Source organism: Pempheris klunzingeri, chromosome 20 (assembly GCF_042242105.1).
Source record: "Pempheris klunzingeri isolate RE-2024b chromosome 20, fPemKlu1.hap1, whole genome shotgun sequence".
In the NCBI taxonomy this organism is placed as follows: domain Eukaryota; kingdom Metazoa; phylum Chordata; class Actinopteri; order Acropomatiformes; family Pempheridae; genus Pempheris; species Pempheris klunzingeri.
The window spans coordinates 14,706,981-14,726,809 of NC_092031.1; the positions used below are offsets into that span (position 1 = coordinate 14,706,981).

Below are 19,829 nucleotides of genomic sequence, written 5' to 3' on the forward strand. Positions count from 1 at the left end.
AAAATCATCTACTCACACATCCTCTCCGTTTAGCCTCTATATTTATACTTGCACTCTGCAGCACTATATTGGCTTATGCTCAACACTGATGTCTTGTTATCAGGCCCCTTCTTGCCTGCAGAACTACATACATACGACATGCATTTGATGCATGTTCTACATTGTCACAAATAGGAGCAAATCAACACAAACTAATACCCTACAGCCCCAGCAATGAACATTCATGTGATATGAATTCAACAAAAATGTGTATTATCATATTACTATATTAATTACACAATATATCATATATTATGTAGTATTATACATATCATGTAAAATGATACTGTAGGTAATTTCAAGGGTGGGTTCACATTTTTTCAAGTGTGTCTTAAAGCAATACTGACTTGTCAATATGTACATTAAATGTCACTGTAAAGATATATTATACTGGCCTTTCTGAGAGTGATGATGTACAAAATCTAAGGTGACACTTAAGCAGTCTTAGAAAGTCTAGTTTTTGTATGAAATTCCCTTTTTTTTACTTCCACTGACAGTGTTTCCCCGCTGAGTTGTGATGAAAGAAAAATGAACATATCATGTGAGGATGATGGTGAGATGGTAAGAAAGTCCTGCTGTCGGCAGGTAACATCAGTGCTGCAGGAGTGTCTGTTAAACAGATGCTGCCCTCTATTGATCACCTGTACTCTTCATGGTGAACAATCAGTGCACAGTTTCAATAGTTTCATGTTAAATGAACGAGACTATTTTTGCACTATTTTGAATGAACCTGCACTCATCCATCTGTCACTTCTTAGGAACCATGGTTGTGTGCGATGCGTGTATCGCCTGGATCAATCCAGTTAAACATTAGATATGGAGCTAATAATTAATCGTAATTATGGTGATTATGATTTCAGCAGTCATAGATCTACCACTGTTGTGAAACTCGTTAATATGGTTAACAAGTTGTTCACTTGCAATAAATAACTTCATCACATGGATTATTTCTACTGTGGAATAATGACAATCACTGCACTGTTAATTCATTTCACCAAACAGTTTCAAACACAGACTCAGGGCCTGTCTAATGAACCATACTGCAAATAACCCAACAGTAGCCCACAAAGCGACACACACACACACACACACACCCTCCCACACATTATAACACTTCTTACCCATGTACTAATTTTATGCACCAGGCTGTTTTTCCACCATGTTCTGCTGTTGTTTTGTCAGGCACATGAAAGTTGACCCTATCTGAATAGACATTTAAATTGGGAGGGAGGGCCAGCGAAAAGTGCTGCACATGAATCAATGAATCAATCAAACGATTCCCAAACATTTCCTGTGGAAATGTGGGCTTATAAAGGATATGTGTTGTTTGTGTCATGTGGGAGAATAAAACTGGCAGGTTTTCTAGCTTTTATTTAACAATATCCAAAGTGACACTGAGCTGTAAACATCAAAGCAGCAAAATCTCATAGGGATCAATGACATGTAAACATTTGCAAAAGGTATCACTTGTAGATGTCCAGACTCTCCATCAGCCAGCTACAGCGCTAAACATCAGACCTTTAGAAACTCCTGGTTCAGACATAAACACAAGGGTTAGTAAGTCTGCCTAAGAGCTACTGAAGTCATAGAGGCAAAAAAAGGTATCGTTATATTCTGTTTCTCATTCGTCTGCATCTTCCCCTTCTCTCACTGTGAATATATAAGACTCCATTTCGAAGTGTCAGCTCTCCTTTGATCATCAGCAGCGAGGCACTAGTCAGACTCAGCCCCAGAGATCTCAGGTGGGATCCTCTCGATGGACTCTGTGGAGGAGCTTTGGGACCGAGGAGCTTTGGGACGCTGCGGTGCTTGAGGGCTGTCCACCCCAGAGCGCATGAGGGGTATGTAGATGTCATCCATGTTTGGCAGCACAAACACTTTCTGGGGAGATAAAACAGGAGCGTGAGAGGAGGGAGGAAAACTGACATACAGTAGCTACATGCTGTTATTTATTTATTTTTAAAAAAAATTTTATTTTTTACCTGGAACTCATCCTGCAGTTTCTTTTCAATCCACTCGGTCACATGACAGAAAGTCACCTCCCTCTCTCCTAGTTTGGGACGCACATGCAGATCCAACTTGGGGGGCACACAGAAGCTGTACCTACAGAGGAGGTTGTCACATGATCAGATCTGACACATCTGTGCTGAAATGGTTTCATCCTGGTTTTTAGACACATCTTAGAAGTCTAAATGTCGTCTCAGTGCTTGAAACGTGTTTAGTGCTCAGCTGTAATAGATCTGTGGAATAATAAATGTTCTTTTGGCAGGTGGTGAGGTGGGAAAAGTCACACCACAAAAAGTCACAAGCACGGCATGCCGTGGCTGAACATTGTGAACTGGTTTGTGTTTGCGTGCATTTGTGACACGCAGTTACTGGTACATTGGAAGGAAACTGGTTTTAGAGGCAATGTCAATGTGTATATCCAGAGTATAACTGGACCGACAAGTGCTCAATGTCTGTATGTGGACGATAAATAACATGAAATTGCAGGACAGGGAGCCAAACTAGGTCATTTAGAAGCCCTCTTATAGCGGTACAGTTTGTCCACTATAGAGCACAAGTTGATTTTCACACTGTAAAATGTCCCACATACAGAACCGTAACACTCCCGTACTGTATCAGTTGGGTTTTTAAAATGGGTAAACAAGAAGCTCATCTACATAGAGCAAAAAGCATTTGATGAACCAATGAAATTATTTCAGTTAAAGTTTCAAGTTAAAGACTTTAATTTGCCTACACGCGACTATTAGAAACACTTTAAAAATGAGACTTAAGTGAGAGAATACATGAAAACCATCCAAACTACAGAAATTGTTAGAGAAATTACAATGGACAAAGCCACTGAGAAAAAGGGGTGTTGCAGGTAAAGCCCCAGGAGTTATATACAGTATGCCCGAATAATGAACAGTGTAAAGAGGGACACCACTTGTAGAGGCTGTACTGGAAATACATGCATAGAAGAGGAAAGGCACTTTTCCTTTTTCTGTTTTTTCTTTAATTTATTCTATTACTTATTTCTGCTTATTGACAAAATCATGTTGACAATATTTGCCAGTTTACGGTAAATGTTCAGTCCTTCCAGTCTTTAATCTGGCCTTTGGTAACACATTCTGCATCGTGGAAACATCTAACACATTGCTGAAGTCCTCACACTTTGTTGCATTAGAAAATGCTTCAGCCGCTCCATTGCTCTGATGCCTCAGTGCTTACCATATCCTGTCTGTAGGGGGTGGTGGGACGTTGACCACCAAAGCCCCTGACAGCTCTTGAACCTCCACAGTGAGCAGCAGGGGCGTGTTGGACATCTCCTCAAACTTCTTCTTAATGTACTCGTTCTCTGTCGCCTTTTGGAAATACTTGGATTTAGCGATTTTGTCCACAAATCTCAAAATCTTCCTCCCAGTCTTTCCACCCCCTGTCCTGTTAGAGAGGATTAGAGGAGAGGAGTTTTGTACTTGGGTGCAGATTTAGTATTCAGATGCTAAGATCTGAGGAGGGATGAGGGTCTGAGATGTAAATGAAAATGAAAGTGACAGCCATCTGGTGTGTGACGTCGGCACAGTTTATTTTCAGCTTCGGAAAGATGAGCAATCACAACACAGAAGGGCAGAATTAACACTCAATGGTGGTACTTTTTGAAAGTTACACCTTTTCCCTGTTTAAGTGTCAGTTAAAAGTGGCAAATGTCTTTAAATGTAAATGAATTTTGAGAATTATGACACAAAAGTAGCAGTTGGTAGTATATTTTCATTTATAATATACTTTAATGAATGCAAGCCAGGCCATGTGATGCTACTTTCTTTTATTAAGTGACATTTACCCATCGGTAGCTGCTGTGGATCCCTTCTCCCCCACTGGACCCTGAGGCTCAGACGGAAGCAACTCTTCCTCATCTGATGAGCCAGCACTGGAGGACTCCTCGTCGCTGTCCGCTAACACACTGAGGATGGGCCTGCAGCTGAGAGGTTAGGAATGGGCAGATGGCAAAATGAAGGTATGGATGGAAGAATAAGTGCTACTGAATTTTCATCCTTTCTTAGCATAGAAATAGTCAATCAATCAATCAATCAGTCAATCAATCTTTATTTATATTGCGCCAATTCATAGCAGCGTTATCTCAAGACGCTTTCCATAAAACAGAGAAATTTAACAAAGCACATTTAAACCCTAACTCATGTCTCCATGTGCTAATGTACTCATACACCAATACTCATTTCTAAATAGAACACGTAATATTAAATCCCTAGAGGTGTTTAGCTTTGTAGGAGCATTTGTGACCAAAATAAATATTACAGCAACACTTACAAGAATGAGTCTAATTTACTTATTTATTTATTTTGAAGATTTCTTTCGTTCAAATGTAAATTTTCTGAACATCTCCAGGTATTTATTTAACACCACCCATCCTATTTATAATATATAATTATATATAGTAAAGCCAGTCTATTTTTTAAGAAAAACAACATATATATGCAATTTTTTTGTTTTTACTCTTTTTATCACACCTTTCTGAGTCATAAACACAGGAGAGGAAAGTATCTAGATGAGACTTTGAAAATGGATCTCCAGATATATATTTTTTTGCCTCTTAGGGCTTCCGTAACACGTACATGTGTAAGAACAAATCTTGCGATTACTTTTGAAGTGAAAGTGAAAGATTAACAAACACAAGTTTTCTATCTCTGTGGAAGGCTTCAGATGCAGCACAGACAGCTAATGTAGAGCTTTGCCTGCACTCTAATCCCACTGTGACTAACTGACAGGCAGGTCTCTGCTAATCAATGTAATGTGAAGCTGTGCAGATCACAGACCGAAGGGGTCAGGGGATAAAAAAAAAAGAGAAAAGGTGTGTGGCTGTGTGTGTGTGTGCTCTATAAAATGTAGTAATTAAAATACAGGGTTTACTGAAATGTGGCACCTGCTATTGACCTGGGCAGTACAATGACCTCCACCTTAAGATGATGGAAATACTGAAATACTGTTTTTTAAAGGGGCAATCCGCAGATTTTATAGAGCTAAAGGTCGGGATCTAACTGCATGCACGGCTTCATGCTTTGGTTTCACCATTTTTTTAAAATAAATATACATATTTATAAAAATAAATGTGCGCAAAAAACCTCTGTTACTTATGTTTACATTTTAACATGCAAAAGGAGATTTGAAAGACTTTGGAAACACTCTTAGTTACAAGTACCGTTCAGAAAAGCCTATTAAAGTAGACTTTTGTGTGCGTGGTGTGAGTGTGTATGGCTCTGTGTGTAGTACTGACCGTGGGCTACCACTCTCAGCCGTACAGTCCGTATCCTGGCCAGCCTCTTTACCCAGCTTGGACAGGTTGAACTTAGTCTGCAGGGTCATCTGCAGGGCACCAGTATAGACCAGCTGCAGTTCTACCCACAGGCCTGCAAGGGGCAACGCAAAGAGGTCACAGACACCAAAACGAAGACAAAGCACACACGCGCAGCCTAATCTGAACATGCACTGCTTAGTGGGCAGATTAAACAGCTTTCACTGTGATTATCGAGCCTTGAAATTAAATTTATAATAAATTACAGCGGATTATAAGTCCCCTTTAGGAGCTGACGCATGTGGCCCCAGCGGCAAAAACGGGGAAAAGCTGAAAACAGGATAATTTGTTGCCGGGCGGTTGTGTAACAGCAAAGTGGACGGTGAAATCACGAGGTTACAATACGTAGACACATGCTGACACACTTAAATTCTCATTAGGAGTGTCGTCTGCCAGATTGCCTGATTTTAAAAACACACACACACACGAGCCAATATGCTCTAAATGTTGAAGGCCATGGCGTAATGGCTCTCGTGCTCTGTGAGATTACAACAGGATAACAGTGTCTGATCTGATGCTCTGTAGCACTCAGCTGTAATAACATGGGCGAAAGGTCATCTTCTGTTGCTGTTACTCTGGGTGTGTGAGTGTGTGTGTGTGTGTGTGTGTGTATGATCTCCAGCGTGTACTCACCTCTGTGGTTGACTTCTGGTCTGGAGGTAGTGGTGATTTGCGGCATTGAGCAGCCCATATCCAACTCAGTCAGAGTCAGCTCATTCATAAAGTAAGGCAGCTGCAAAGACAATACCACATCACACCTTTAAAAATTATATGAAATGCCTTTTCTGTGACTTATGAATTAACTTCCAACAAAACAGCCCGCACTCTGATTTTGCTCAGCTTCTTCTGGATCTTTTGGGAAACCACGTCGGCCCAGTGCCTCTCTCGCAGGAAGTCCCAGAAGATTCGACCAATTAGAGCGTTCGCCCATGCAGTCTGGCTCGTCCCCGGGTACTCTGCTAGATCGCAGGTGCACTGTAATAAAGACACCTGAGTGAGGGCTGAGCAAGGACAAGCAAAATGCAAGCCTGGTACAATTCAGAGCCAAAAATAGAGGAAGAGGGGTAGAATAATTTTGTAAATGCTGGCAAGTGTCCTGATATTTTTTCCATCAACAGCATTTTGTTTTATTCAGTTTATTTTGTTTCATTCCAAGTGGCTTTTTTGACACGTACTGACCCACTTCACTAACATGTTTGATCACTAATGCCTTTTTATTCTGGTCATCGCTATTTCACTGAGCCACTTTACTCTCACGAACATGCCAATGTGCAGCTGTGGAAAGTCTCTACCGCCTCACTTCATTCGCTTCGCTTAATCTTATCCGCAAGCGTGACTTACATTTCCACTGATGGTGGGGCTCGTCTCTGAGCTGCTGGCTCCAGTGCTGGAGAGGGGGGTCGCCTCCTCTGTGGCCAAGAGACGGGCCATGTAGCCGGTGTAGTCCAGCAGGGAAAGGCCCCTGGTGCTGCTGGAGGTCTGACTGACGGGAGCTGCAGGGATGCAGTGGACTGGTGGCGTGGAGGGGGCGTCATCATCGCTGCTGCCCACCCTGCTGGAGCCTCTGCTGCCTGGGATATTACCTGAAGCGCAGACGCCCTGTGCTGGAGCTTGGTCACCTGGGAGAATACAAGAAACATTTACCTGGTTGGTAAAGATAATGTTCATGGCAGAAAAACTTCTTGCTTTATTGTCATTGTTTTAGAAACAAATGTGTTTTGGTTATAATGATCATCCATGGAAGAAGTAACCACCATAATTTGTGAGAGCAAGCATAGTTCATAATGAGTAATTTGAAGGAGAGTTTAACTGAGCTTTCTTAAAAGAATGGTTTGAATCTTTTGGGAAATCCACTGATTTGCTTTGCTGCCTTGAGTTAGATGAGAAGATCAATACAACTTTTACATCCACACAGTAGATATGAAGCTACAGCTAGCAACTGGTTAGCCTAGTTTAGCACAAAGACAGGAAACAGGGGTAAACAACTGGCCTGGCTCTGTCTCATATCTTTTTATGATTAATCAATGTAAAACACAAAAATTGACCAGTCGTGTTCTTACAGGTGGCTATGTGTCGCTCTGTATCTTGGCTCCCACGGGACGGATCACTACAACCTGCAAAGCCGCTCGGTCAGCTGACAACTATTTGCTGTGCAAGCTGTTGAAAATGTTGTTACGCTCCCTTTAATGAATCATCAGCCATTCCCAAGTGTAACTGTTAAAGTGAATGCTTTAAACAACAGTGTAGCAATGGAAAAGGGAAAGTGTGACAGATGACCGGTCAAATAGCAGATTTGTATTAGAAAAGAAAAATCAAATGCATATAAACAAAAACAAAACATGTTCACTTGTGCAACTCAGTCATTTTCTCTAGAACAAAGCTGGCGCCCCTAATAGATGTTTTTTTTCTGATCCAGTTGCCCTGTTAGGTCACCAAACAACTGTGAGATCTGTGCGTTCCCTCAAAAGGGATTGGCTTTGAAATGCAATGATTTGGAGCATGTAATCCATAATCCACACATATATATAGCATTTGTATAGATCCCTTATCTAGAAGCCTTCTCTTCTCTAATGCATTATTAACATTTCTCATACCGGATCTGGACACACATCTGCCAGGCTTCTGTCCATCCCTCTCCTTTTCTCTCTCCGTATTCATGGATGCAAACAGGAAGTGACGAAACCACTCTTCTTTTTCTCTGCCTGTTCGGCCAAAGAGGTAAAGAGCAGCGGGGAGGTCATGGACGTGTTTGGAGGAACTTTGCTGTGGACTTGCCGGTTCAGCGCTCGACTCCTCTCCCCGGCTCTCCTCCCACCTTCCTCCCTCGTCCTCCTGGGAGTTTGTTTCCCTGGCGAGTTGGATGCAGATGGGATACTTTGGGTTCCACACCCTCTTCCGGGCCAACACAGATGGCAGCAGGAATACCTTTGGGGAGGTTTATTGTGTCAAAGCAATGAGATGATGGGCAATGCAGTCACTTATATATCATTCATTAATGCTGAAGAGTTTATGTTTAGTCAATATCTTATGTATTCATTGATTGGATACTGTAATCTTTTATACAAAGCTTTTTTAGCCATTCCAGTGATGTGTCTTAAGGAATGCCAATGTCAGTCTATCTTATGGTCAACCATTTTGGTCCAGACTGAAGTATCTCAACAATTACTGGTGTGCCATGACATTTGGCACCACATGCATGGTGTCCAGAGGACAAACTCTAAAGATTTTGATGATTCTCTAACTTTTGAGAACTAAGCACCATCATTAAAAATATATTTTTTTAATTTGTCCAGTACTTTTGTTTATGTGCTTGGCATTGTGCTTTGTGTTTAGTGCTAATGAATGTAGTAATAAATGATAGCACAGTAGCATGCTAACCTAAGATGGTGAACATGTCAGGATGTTGATGTTAGCATTTAGCTCACAGTCTTGTTCATCAATAAGAAACTCTTTAAATATCAATTCATAACATCAAGAAAATGCAGTGTAGTTCTTGTTCTCTTGAACTCCATTTGCTCTGGTTCTATCTTAGCCAACACAAATGTTGAAATGTTTTCAAATGTTGAAAAGTTTTCGACAGCAGCCCTGCACTCGCTCCATGCATTATTGTAAGATCACAAGAATGTCAAAATATATTAGGTCTTCACTTTCCTTTCTCCATCTAAAAATACAATGGCCCCAGATAGAGTACAGATATTCCCTTAACATGGTTACTTAGGCGGTCCTCATACTTGGCTCTTTGCGAGCTGAAAGCAGCGTGACTTGACGAAAGTGGCCTCATGGACTCTCTCATCGTACGTGGCCCTGCGGCTGATGTTGGTACGCGGGGAGTCAAGACGGAGACAGGAGCCCTCCAGGGTGGCAAACACGGAGTGAGTCAGAGCTGGATGGTAGGTTTCTGGGTCATAGTCAAGTATCTCATTCATCCACCCCTGGAAAAGGCAGAGAGCAAGTCTTTGTTTCAATGAACACTATTCACAGTTTCAAGTAAGTAATAAACACTTGATTGGAACTGTTTCAATTGTGAAAATCCTATTATGGTGTTTGTAATCAACCTTCAGTGACAGAAATTGGTCACAGGTATCAAACATGGTAAATTCACCTCTGTGGATCTCAACATAAATAATTTTAACATGTAAGACTTAATTGTGGAACAAATGTACTACAGAGGGTGAATCTGTGAGCTGCGGGTTTAGAGGAATAGTCAACCTTAACAAAGTTAGAACAAAACATGTATCCATAAATATCACAGCTTTTTGCTCGAAGGGAAATTGGTCCCTGAATGTAGCTTCCCAGGCGACACCATCGACAAACTCTACCTACCTTTAGACGCAAATCTAGCCGGCTTAATTCAGCACAAATCAACCCATGAGCCTCATATGGATACTATACATTGTATGTCACTGTAAGTTAGAAACGTTGGAAAATATTTATTTGCTTTTTGTTTATTTGCTCAGCTAACTGAATTAGCTCGGTTACGCTTGTTGACTAGATTATGTGCAAAGTATTGGTGAATGACAGCCTGCTGCAGTGATTCCCTGGAGTATCCACTGGTTGCCTGGCAACCCAATGAGGACACAGGAAGTGACTGTAAATACCCTCAGCACATAGCACCACCTAAAACCACAAATTAAATGAACAGACAAGATATAATGTGTTGATTAGTGAGATTTAGAGGTGCTGAAAACAGGCCAACTGTTTCCAGTTTTTATGCTAAACTAAGCTAACATCTTCTGGTTGTAGCTACATAATTAGCATGGCAAAATTAGAGTGGTATTGATCTTCTCATCTAAATCCCAGCAAAAAAGCAAACTTTCCAAAGTATTGAACTATCTCAAAGCACAGAAAAGTGCAAGGCACAAAAAGCTGAATTAATAACAATTAATTTGCTACAAAATATAAAAGAATATAATTAAGAAGATTCAGAACCGGATGCTGTCATACGAGCTGGATGCTTCCTTTTAATGCTCCAACTAACTTATAAGCAATATTATTACATATTATACGTACTGACATTTTATTTGCCCCTTATTAAGGAGGTGTCAGCCTCTGCCCTCACTTCAAACATCGTAGCTGTTCTCCCTCTGTCACTTGACGGCTCGATGCCCTCTGACTTTCACATTTTAACAGCCCTCATACCAAAACCACACTGCTAATGATCAAACAAGGGAATTATCTCAACACAGGGACAGTAAACCCCCCACTTCTAACCATCACCACCACTCTCCACATGCACTGACAAAGCACAGCTTCCTCCTCGCTGTATCCCCAACTAATTGCCTCTGGAGCTGACAGTGTCTGGTGGTAGCTGTCCTCTCCAGTTGGTAAAGGACAGTAATTACCGCTGCAGCTCAGGCAGTTTTTATTATTGAAGGTTTTATTTGCATCCTGGGCACCGTATGCGCTCACATGCCACTTTCAGAGGCTTTAATCTGTGAAGAAAACAGTCAGCAGAGGTGTTGAAGTGACAGTTTCAGAATAAATTAGCACGAGTCAAAACTAATTTCAAGTACTCGTATTTGGAGTAGCCTTTAAACATGTCATCTAAAGTGCATTGAGAAATTACTCACTCTCACTAAGTAGGTTTTCTGATGAATTGGTGAAAGCTACAGTTTAGAGTAGTCTGCAGTTATACTGTATTATGGCCCAGTCAGAAAGTTTCTACTACCAGTTTCAAGAGCACCAGTGGATTGAAGAAAAATTGGTTGGTGAGGTGTATTCATATGGAAGCTACTGTGGTCAGAAGCCAATATAACAATGTACTGTCAATAAGTGGGTTTCCATTCAGTTGTTTATGTGTATTTTCAATTTGCGTATAAAACGATACGAGTGGAAACACGATTAATATGAAGAGAAAGTTCACATATTGCAACAGCCAGGCTTTTGTTCCAAATCTTTCTGCTAAGCTAAGCTAACCAACTGCTGGTCGTAGTCTTATATTCAATGGACAGATATCAGAGTAATACTGACCTTATCTATATTATAGGAGATGTGATGAGACTGAGGTGGCTGAAAATAAGGTGAGAACAAAAATGTGACATTTTCATCCTTAATGACTCGTCCAACTTACCTTGAGAGAGTCAGGCTCAGTGCTGACAAAGCCACCTGGCAGAATCCCCTCACCAAACACAGTCTGTGCTGGTCTGTAAGGAGGATCTGAGCAGCAAGACCTGGAGGAACCCATCCTGATGAGCAACAATCCCAGCAAGAAGCCCAATGCTAGTCCCAGAGCGAGGCCAGAGAAGTATGAACTGAGAGGTAGGATGAAGTAGATGTAGGACAGCACTGCCACACAGAATAAACTCATGCGCGGCAGAGGATGAGGGGTTTGAGAGAGTGTCCTAACCAGAGGTGGTGCAAGGACCTGAGGACCAGCAGGTGATCTCCTCGCCTGTCTGTGAGTCTCAATGGTTAATACTTGCATCATGTCACCATCTGTGCATATTTCCAGCTCCTCATCCCTGTGATGTTGTCTGTTGTGATGCACAGGGCAGGGGCTACAGTGGCTTCTCCCAGGAAGCCTAACAGAAGGCCAGTAAAACGCAGGCAAAACATCAGCATCTGTTTTTCTAGTGTTCCTCACGGGGGACTCAGAAAGAACCGTGTCTGTGCTACCTTCACGGCCCAAACCTCTGGAGCTAACCTGGGTCTTCCCCTGGTGTTTGGGGCTGCCTGCGCCCTCCTCTCTCATGATCTTACTGAACATGCTGCTCAGAGGCTCGTGCACGGCCTCCGAGAGCTTCCTCTTGGTGTCCTCTAACTCCATTTTGAAGAAGCCCCCTCTCAGACCTTCTCCACTAGGAGAGAGTGAGCTAGGAGAAGGGGGCGCAGTGCGAGAGTCTCCATTGCTGCGGGTTTTTGGTTGGGTAAGCTGCTTCCACAGGTGGAGGTTGAGGCGGGAGTCTGATTTTGACTGCGACACCTCAGGCTCAGAGCGGGAGATCTCCGTGGAGATTGACTTGACGAGGCTGAGAAGGGGCTTCGGCCTGAGGGTGGAGCCCTCTTTGAGCTCCAGCTCGGTGGAGAGTGACTTGACCAGGCTTGCCAGGGGTCTGTGGGTGGGTGAAGAAGGGCCAGGGGAGAGAAAGCTGGGACCAATGGTGGAGCAGTTGCCCAGAGAGCCAGGGGACGAGGGGGAAAGAGGGACGTGGAAAGCTTGGGACTCCAACCCTCTGTCATCCTCAACAGAAAGCTGCCTCTCCTTGGAGAGAGATATTGAGGGGTAATCTTCATCGTGGTCAAGGGAGAAGATGAGCTCACTGTCATCCAGACTGTCCCATTGTCCCTCTGTCCCAGTCAGCTGGATCACTATCCCCCGAGGGAGATGCCTCTTCGCTGCAAGGGACGGGGTGCCGGCTGGTGAGAGGCCAAGAGCCGGGCTGTGGGGCTCCTGGAGAGGTCTGCCACCTCCTCTTCCTTTATCCTCACTTCTTCTTTCCCCATTCGTTCCACTCGCTGCCATTTCTTGACTTTACATCACACAGCCAAGGCACCTAAGAGTCAGTGAAAGAGAATAAATAAAAATAAAAAAAACATGGTCAGCTACATTATTAAGCCTCAGAGGCAGAACAAATAAAAGCAGTCAGGGAATGAGGCATAGAGAGAGAGTGGAAGGGTATCTTTTCTATGCTTGCGCCTCATTTTCACAGAAACTGCTTACTGGTGCCAAGCACGCATTAATGTGCGAATGTTACGTAGTTCAGCTCTGAAGTCTTGTGGAAATCGGTAATCTGAAGACTGGTGAGCGTGAATCAGATCCAAGTAAGCACCTCTCCCAAAGCTGTCGCTCCACATACTCGATGACTTTTTGAGGCATGCAAAAATAGACAAGACAGTCTGTCTCCCCCAAATGTTGCACAAAGTAGGGCAGCTCAGGCTTGGATCTAACGTCTTTTGGGGCTGATTGGATGTAATTCTCTCGATTTATGTGCAGCTACTCTCTGTGTACATGAACATGAACTGAAAAGCCACGATTTGAGCAAAGATGCAGCCTTTCAGTATAAAACAAAGAGAGTATATTGTTGACTTCCTACTTTATATATTTTATATTCAGCAACGCAACTCCCCAAGGAAATAACTACAGTGTCTTCCACTCGTCCCCTAAAGAGCAAACTGTCAGCTGTAAAAACCAGCAGTCACGACCTTTCCTCTGATGTTTTCTCAAGCTGTTTAAAGACTCACTTATGTAACAGCATGGGGAGTTCAAAGATGAGCTCAGTCATTCCTCACATGTGGCTTTTGTGCATCAGCAGCAGTATTGTGTGTTTCCACATAACACATAAACGGCCACCACCTACTGACTTGTCAAACTAGAAAAGTACCAACACAGGACAGAGAGGCTGTGCGCATTATCAGCTGTCATTTTGTGGGAGAAAAGAGCAGTTCTGCATCACTGGGCACAAGCTGGGAAACAGCACAAAGGCCCGGTGGGGACCCTTTCATTCACTCTCTCTGTTTGGGTCAAGTGCCCTGCTCTTTATGCAAGTTAATCCCTACCTCTGACTGGTCAGATTTACGTAACTGTATTACAGGGCTGTGTGGCACAATTTCAACCAATTCCACAGCAGCTGGTGGATTCTGACTAATCTGCTCTCACCCAAAATGGGCGGTGGGGAGATAAACCTCACAGACACACATGCGGCCAGGCGGCATTAGACCTTCCTCATAGCTTTTCACAGGGTGGGAAGAGGGGCCAGAACCTGCGAGGTGCCAGAAAACATACACATGCACACACACAAGTGCACTCACGCACATTAGGCAGACTAAAGGACTGTTAAGCTAACAATGTTTTGTCCCAGCTAATTGCAGCTGATGTTACCATATTGTCAAGCTGGTTTGGAAAGTGCTGTTTATAGACTTCAGATACTGCTATGTTTTCTCACAAATCCAAATGTTCTCCTATGAAATCACTGCAGCTACAGTGATTTCACAGTGATTTGCAAAACAGTGCAATTGGATATGAAATAGCACAAAATTAGTGCAAAACAAAAACTGAGGCTGGCGGGAACGCCATTAGTTTCTCAGATATTTGCTAATAAACCAAAGCAGTTTGCGAAGCTTCAACAGTATGGTGCAGCTAAATGTGAGGACATGAATTTTATGGTAATCCATCCAATAGTTGTTTATACATTTCATTCAAAACCACAAACTTTATAGTCAAGCAAGATAATAAATTCAAGGGATCAACACAGTCAGTAACATTAATCCTCTGGGGACCATGAATGTGTGTAAAAAATGTATTAATATTTCAGTCTGGAGCTAAAGCGGTGGGTTGATCGATAGTCCATCATTGCTATCCATAGATCCATTGTTTTAATGTTCTATGAGTGATCTCTGTTGACTTCCCCGACTCTATCCGTAGTGGTGTTTTAACTGTGTTGTTGGAAGTATTCAGCTGTGACAACCCCAGAGGCCACAGAAAGCTGACTAAAACTTTGTGGTTTAAACAAGGACAACCAAAGCAGGGCAAGAGCAGAAGGAGGAGTTGCCTTCTGAGCTTCTGTTTGCGAGGCCAATGAGTAATTTCTGGTCCCTGCTTAATGATAAGCCCCTGTGATACAACTATAAGAGAGCTGTTAACTGTTCCATGAGGCTGCGTGTGACAGTACATACAGAGTGACGACTGTAGCACGAAACGCGGCACACATCTGCTCCGCGTGTATTGCAGTGTGTTTCGATCTATCCATTGCATTCTCAATCAGTGACGGCGTCAGCGTAGCAGCACGTCTGCGACTTGGTGTGTGTGTGTGTGTGTGTGTGTGTGTAGGGGTTTGAGTGTGTTTGATCAGACAAGAACAGTAACAATCTCAGATTAACATTAATGCAGGGTTTTACTGTGAAATCTGACAAATCACACAGCCGGATTATGGGCTAAACCAACATTTGGTGGGGTGTGTTTCCAAGCTAGCTTCCACTGTTGATTGTAGTTATCAGTAACATCACAATCCTTCGGAGCCCTTTGCTCTCAGGGGGTCTTATTCTCATGCCTGAGGTCATATCCAGATGGGGGAAACATTAAAGCATGAATCAGCGAAACAAATGCAGAAGATTCTGTCATGGGTGCAGGGGGTCACTGTGTGGTTTTATTAGTTTGAAAACAGACTTGACACTTAGGGGACATTTTAAACTGGAATGAAATGCAACTCTTTTTGAAACTAATTAAAGTATCTACACAGTATTGGGTCATAGAATACAGCAGACACATTGAGGTAATTACAAAGTAATTATTGGGCCTGTGGTCTGTTATATGTACAGTTATTTAGTCCAATAAACCGTGATATATGCTATTATACAAAGCAACATATGTCCATCTCACTGATCAAACTAATTAGTAAGCAGCAGTGATGGAAAAGAACTCAGTATAATTACTAAAGTACTGTATACAGTTTTGAGGTACATGTCTATTTTCACTTTATGCTACTTTATACTTCTACTCCACTGGAATCCAGACAATACAGAATACAATACAGAAATATTGTACTTTTTACACTCCACTACATTTATTTACTAAATGTAGTCACTTTATAGAGTCATAAAAAATATGATATGAAAATATCAAAGTATCTTATAGACTCAGATACCCAGCAGTATATAAAGTGGTTAAAATTAGTCCCATCTTTACCAACTGTTACCTTAAAGTGATACCTGCATTCATCTATCAATAACTGCAATCCAATAATACAATATATATGATTATGTGATATATGAGCATATATGAAGTGGGCCATTCTGCATGATTAGTACTTCTACATTTGGTACTTTCTGTAGATTTTAATACTTTTTGAATTTTAAATGCAGGACTTCTACATTGTGGTATTACAACTTTTGCTAATGTAAATGATCTGAGTACTTCCTCCACCACAGGTTAAGAGTCAATATAATGTATGACCTTTGCATTGTTTTACTTCTATTGAAGGACAGTGAGAAGTATTGTAGTTTTCCTCTTTTGAGTGGACATACAATTAATCAATATATCATATCAAGTAGAAAGTGCATTTAAGTATTTTTTCAAACTAAAGAAAGTGGTTTGACACTTGTATGAAGTAATTGTAAAAGTACTTACAGTGTAATATATTTTTAGGTCCCCCCTAAATGCAAATAAAAGCACACTGGATTGCTAGGTTAAATTAGGATAGGTACCATTTAGGAGCAGCAAGACAAAATATTTGCCATCATGAATGATTTCTTGAAGCACTTCCATGTAAAAGCTGACTTTGGATGAAGAAACTGCATACAGGTTTAGTCAATTACTCAATTAATCAGTCACAAAAAATAATCTGCAACTACTTTGCGAATCGATTTGGTCTAATCATTCATTTTTCAAGCAAAAATTGCAATCATTTGTTGTTTCCAGCTTTTCAAATGTGAAGTTTTGCTGTTATATTTGTCATATGTGATAGGAAACTGGGTATATTTGAGTTTTGGACTATTAGTTCAATAAAACATGCAAGTAAAATAAGTCACTCTCAGCTCTGGGAAGGTGTAGTGGCCATTTTCCTAGACAAAATGATTAGATTAATTTCTTAGTTGAAGAAAATAATCTGGATATAAAGAAAAGTAAACTGTGTGCAGACAGAGACCCAATCCTAGAACAACAGGGTCATGCTATAATAAAATACAAACGCACACAGTTCAGCATGTGGCTCCAACTTTGCCCCAGCAGTGGCTACATGCAGTAGGGCAAAATTCAGGTCACAGAATTCAGTGTAACACCTCCGCTCGGAGCTGCACTCTGCTTCTTTCTGCACTCACATCCACAAGATGAGTGTGACATGCGGACACGAAGAAGTAGAAGAAGTTGAAGTGACGGACAAAATGTTGCAAAACGTTGCCTTTTAATGCGCATTCTGCGACCCAGACCGGTGACTTCCTTGCAGACTCCTCTTACTTTTTTGGAGAAAATTGCAAATGTCTGCAGCGCTGATGGTGTTTTGCAGAAAGATAATTGAACATAAATGGAGATGAGCAATATATACTTACCCGAAAAATATTCCTGTGCATGGAAATGTGACTGAACCCGCCGAGTAGTGTTATCTACCGCCAGCTCCTTCTCCATTTGTGAGCGCAAGGAGTGAAGACCCTCAACTCTCTCTCTCTCTCCCTCTCTCTCTCTCTCTCTCTCACGCACTCAAACACACCTCCCCTTAACCGACTGCCTGCATCCAGATGTGTCATGCGCTGCCGAGAATCACAGCTCACCAAAGTGATTATGAAAAGCATGGCTGTGCTGCATGATAATCCAGATTAAGAGTCCTGCAGCCCCAACAGACGCACACACGAACTCACCCACACAGAGATGCGTCCGGGGTGTAAATGCTGTCTAATTGTACAAAACAAGGTGACAGCTAAAGTTCAGCCAGAGGGTCACAAAGTGTTGTTTTCTTTTCTGGTGAGCATCCGTGCGAAACTCAAGCACCTGAATCTGGAATCGAGGGCAGAAGTATCCAAAGTGTTACTAATGGGTCTGTGGCACTTCTTCATGTTGCACATATTCATGAAGAGATGGAGCTTGAAATATTTTTGTGACAAGAAAGAAAGAAAGAAAGAATGAGGGAAAGAAGAGGATGGAAGAATGAATTTACCCCCATCTCTCTCTCTCTCTCTCTCTCTCCCCTTCCCTCCCTCCATCTTGGCCTACATAAACCACACTGGAAGCCCTAGAAATGACAATATGAAGAACGGGGCAGGGTGGTGTGCAGGCTGCAGCTGGGGTGAGCGACAATAACCCCCATCCATCACTGACTGGAGGAGGTTGTTCCTGAGCAGCCTGGCTGACAATAATCACTCAAGACCACACACTAATGTATACAGTATCGGATCAGTTTGGCATTTTAATCCAAACACCCTCCATTATTCTCTATCTTACCATCCGTACTACTATGTTTTGCTGATTTATCTTATCAAAAGTGTTATTTAATCGAGTTAAGTTTTTTTGTATTTTCAAATAGGTAGACAAGACAGCAAAAGACATCAGGCAAGATATTAAAGTAAATCAGTGAAAAACAAAATAAGTGTAGGAACATATAGCAGCTAACTTGAATAAAATAAGGAACTCCAAATAAATAAGGAAACAAAACAGACAGAAATGAGGGGTGCAACGTGTAATTATCAAAATAAAATGGAGTAGCATATTTCTCAGGTAAAGAAATTGTAGACATGTTTTTATTCTGTTATGTTTGTTACTTTTTAAAAAATGAGACCTGACTTCATAAAACTTCCTTTAAAGGTGTCATATTATGTTCAAGTTCATACTTGTGTTTGGTGACCCTACTAGAATTGGCTTACATGGTTTAACTTTTTTTTTTATTTTTCTACCAGACCTGGCTGCTGCAGCTAAATTCAGCCTCTTTCTGCATGCTCTGTTTGAACAGACCCATCTACGAGCTTTGCTCTTGCTTTCAGTGTCTTTGTGTTGCTGGGAGCTGGTGGAAAAAACGAAGGTGGACAGCGTAGTGGACTGAGGATGCCATCAGTGGGCGAGTAGAGTCAGCCTGCTGAAGGGCTGGAGGAGGTCACATGTTCAACAGATCCCCTCATGACATCATAAGCGGAGTAAAATCTAAACGGTGTGTTTTCACACACATTTACTGAAAAATAGAGCCGGACAGAATTAGAGGGGACAGTCTTTTCTCATAGTTTGGCAGTCTTAAGGCACACTTGCGGCACATAATTATGTTAAAAAGACTTAAATTAATTTATTAATTAAAAGAGTTCATGTTCATTGCAGTATCCGCTGTTGTAGCGCCAGGCTACAGAGCAGCTTCTTTCCTCAGGCTGAAAATACTCAACTTATGTTCTTAAGTGGCAGTTAGAGTTATAACTTCCATCTCATTGTGCAACCCTGTGTTGTAGAATGGCAAAAAATGAACCGTGTACCCGGTATCTCTCTCTATTCTCCTTCTATGCAGACTCCACAAAAAGGAGGCCTCCCTCGGTGAAGATGGCTTCGTTTTTTAATGAAATACCACAACAGAGAAACAGACAAGACGGTAGACATGAAGGTCGACAAGAACCACCTGAAGTCATTCGACAGGCAAAAGAGGAGATGACCATCCTGAAGCACCAGTGGTATCTGGATGCAGACACTTGCAGTATTGTGAGGTGGGATGGCTTTTCCTCAACAACTCCTGGATCAACTGCTGGCCTGCGTCTGCAGTTGTTCCTGGTGTCTGTGTGCAGACCACCTGATCCAGGAGACCAGAACTCATGCTACATATTCAGTTTAATGAGGCCCTTCATATGTGGTCTCTGGGCCTGGTAGATGTACTGTACTGGGGAGACGGACTACGACATGCTGAGCTTCATTGTAGAAACCCAGCTGACCGTGTGGTAAATTGTAGAAATGGAACAGAATATTATTTCCACAGATGACAGAACAGGAAGCAGCTCTGGAGATTTAAGACCCTGCAGCAGTTTGCTCATGAGACGGGGTTTTACACCC

At 42.1% G+C, this 19,829-nt stretch overlaps 1 protein-coding gene across 1 annotated transcript; it reads right to left on the reverse strand.

The window, feature by feature from the left end:
* Positions 1-1,428: 1,428 nt before the first annotated feature.
* On the reverse strand, positions 1,429-12,851 carry tex2l (testis expressed 2, like). The gene is made up of 11 exons (XM_070852076.1): positions 11,460-12,851; positions 9,121-9,321; positions 7,984-8,314; positions 6,731-7,008; positions 6,215-6,364; positions 6,023-6,122; positions 5,312-5,444; positions 3,863-4,000; positions 3,253-3,462; positions 2,022-2,142; positions 1,429-1,920 (listed from the first exon to the last, which is right to left on the reverse strand). Exons 1-11 carry the CDS (start codon positions 12,849-12,851, stop codon positions 1,753-1,755), a joined length of 3,222 nt encoding a protein of 1,073 aa, XP_070708177.1. The 3' UTR covers positions 1,429-1,752.
* Positions 12,852-19,829: the final 6,978 nt, after the last annotated feature.

Excerpts from the sequence above, each read along its gene's own strand:
- tex2l (XM_070852076.1), bottom strand. The coding sequence starts at position 12,851 with ATGGCAGCGAGTGGAACGAATGGGGAAAGAAGAAGTGAGGATAAAGGA. Across the intron at positions 7,009-7,983 it reads CAGATGTGTGTCCAGATCCG|GTGACCAAGCTCCAGCACAG; the intron begins GTATGAGAAATG and ends GTATTCTCCCAG. Across the intron at positions 6,365-6,730 it reads GCCCCACCATCAGTGGAAAT|TGCACCTGCGATCTAGCAGA; the intron begins GTAAGTCACGCT and ends TCTTTATTACAG.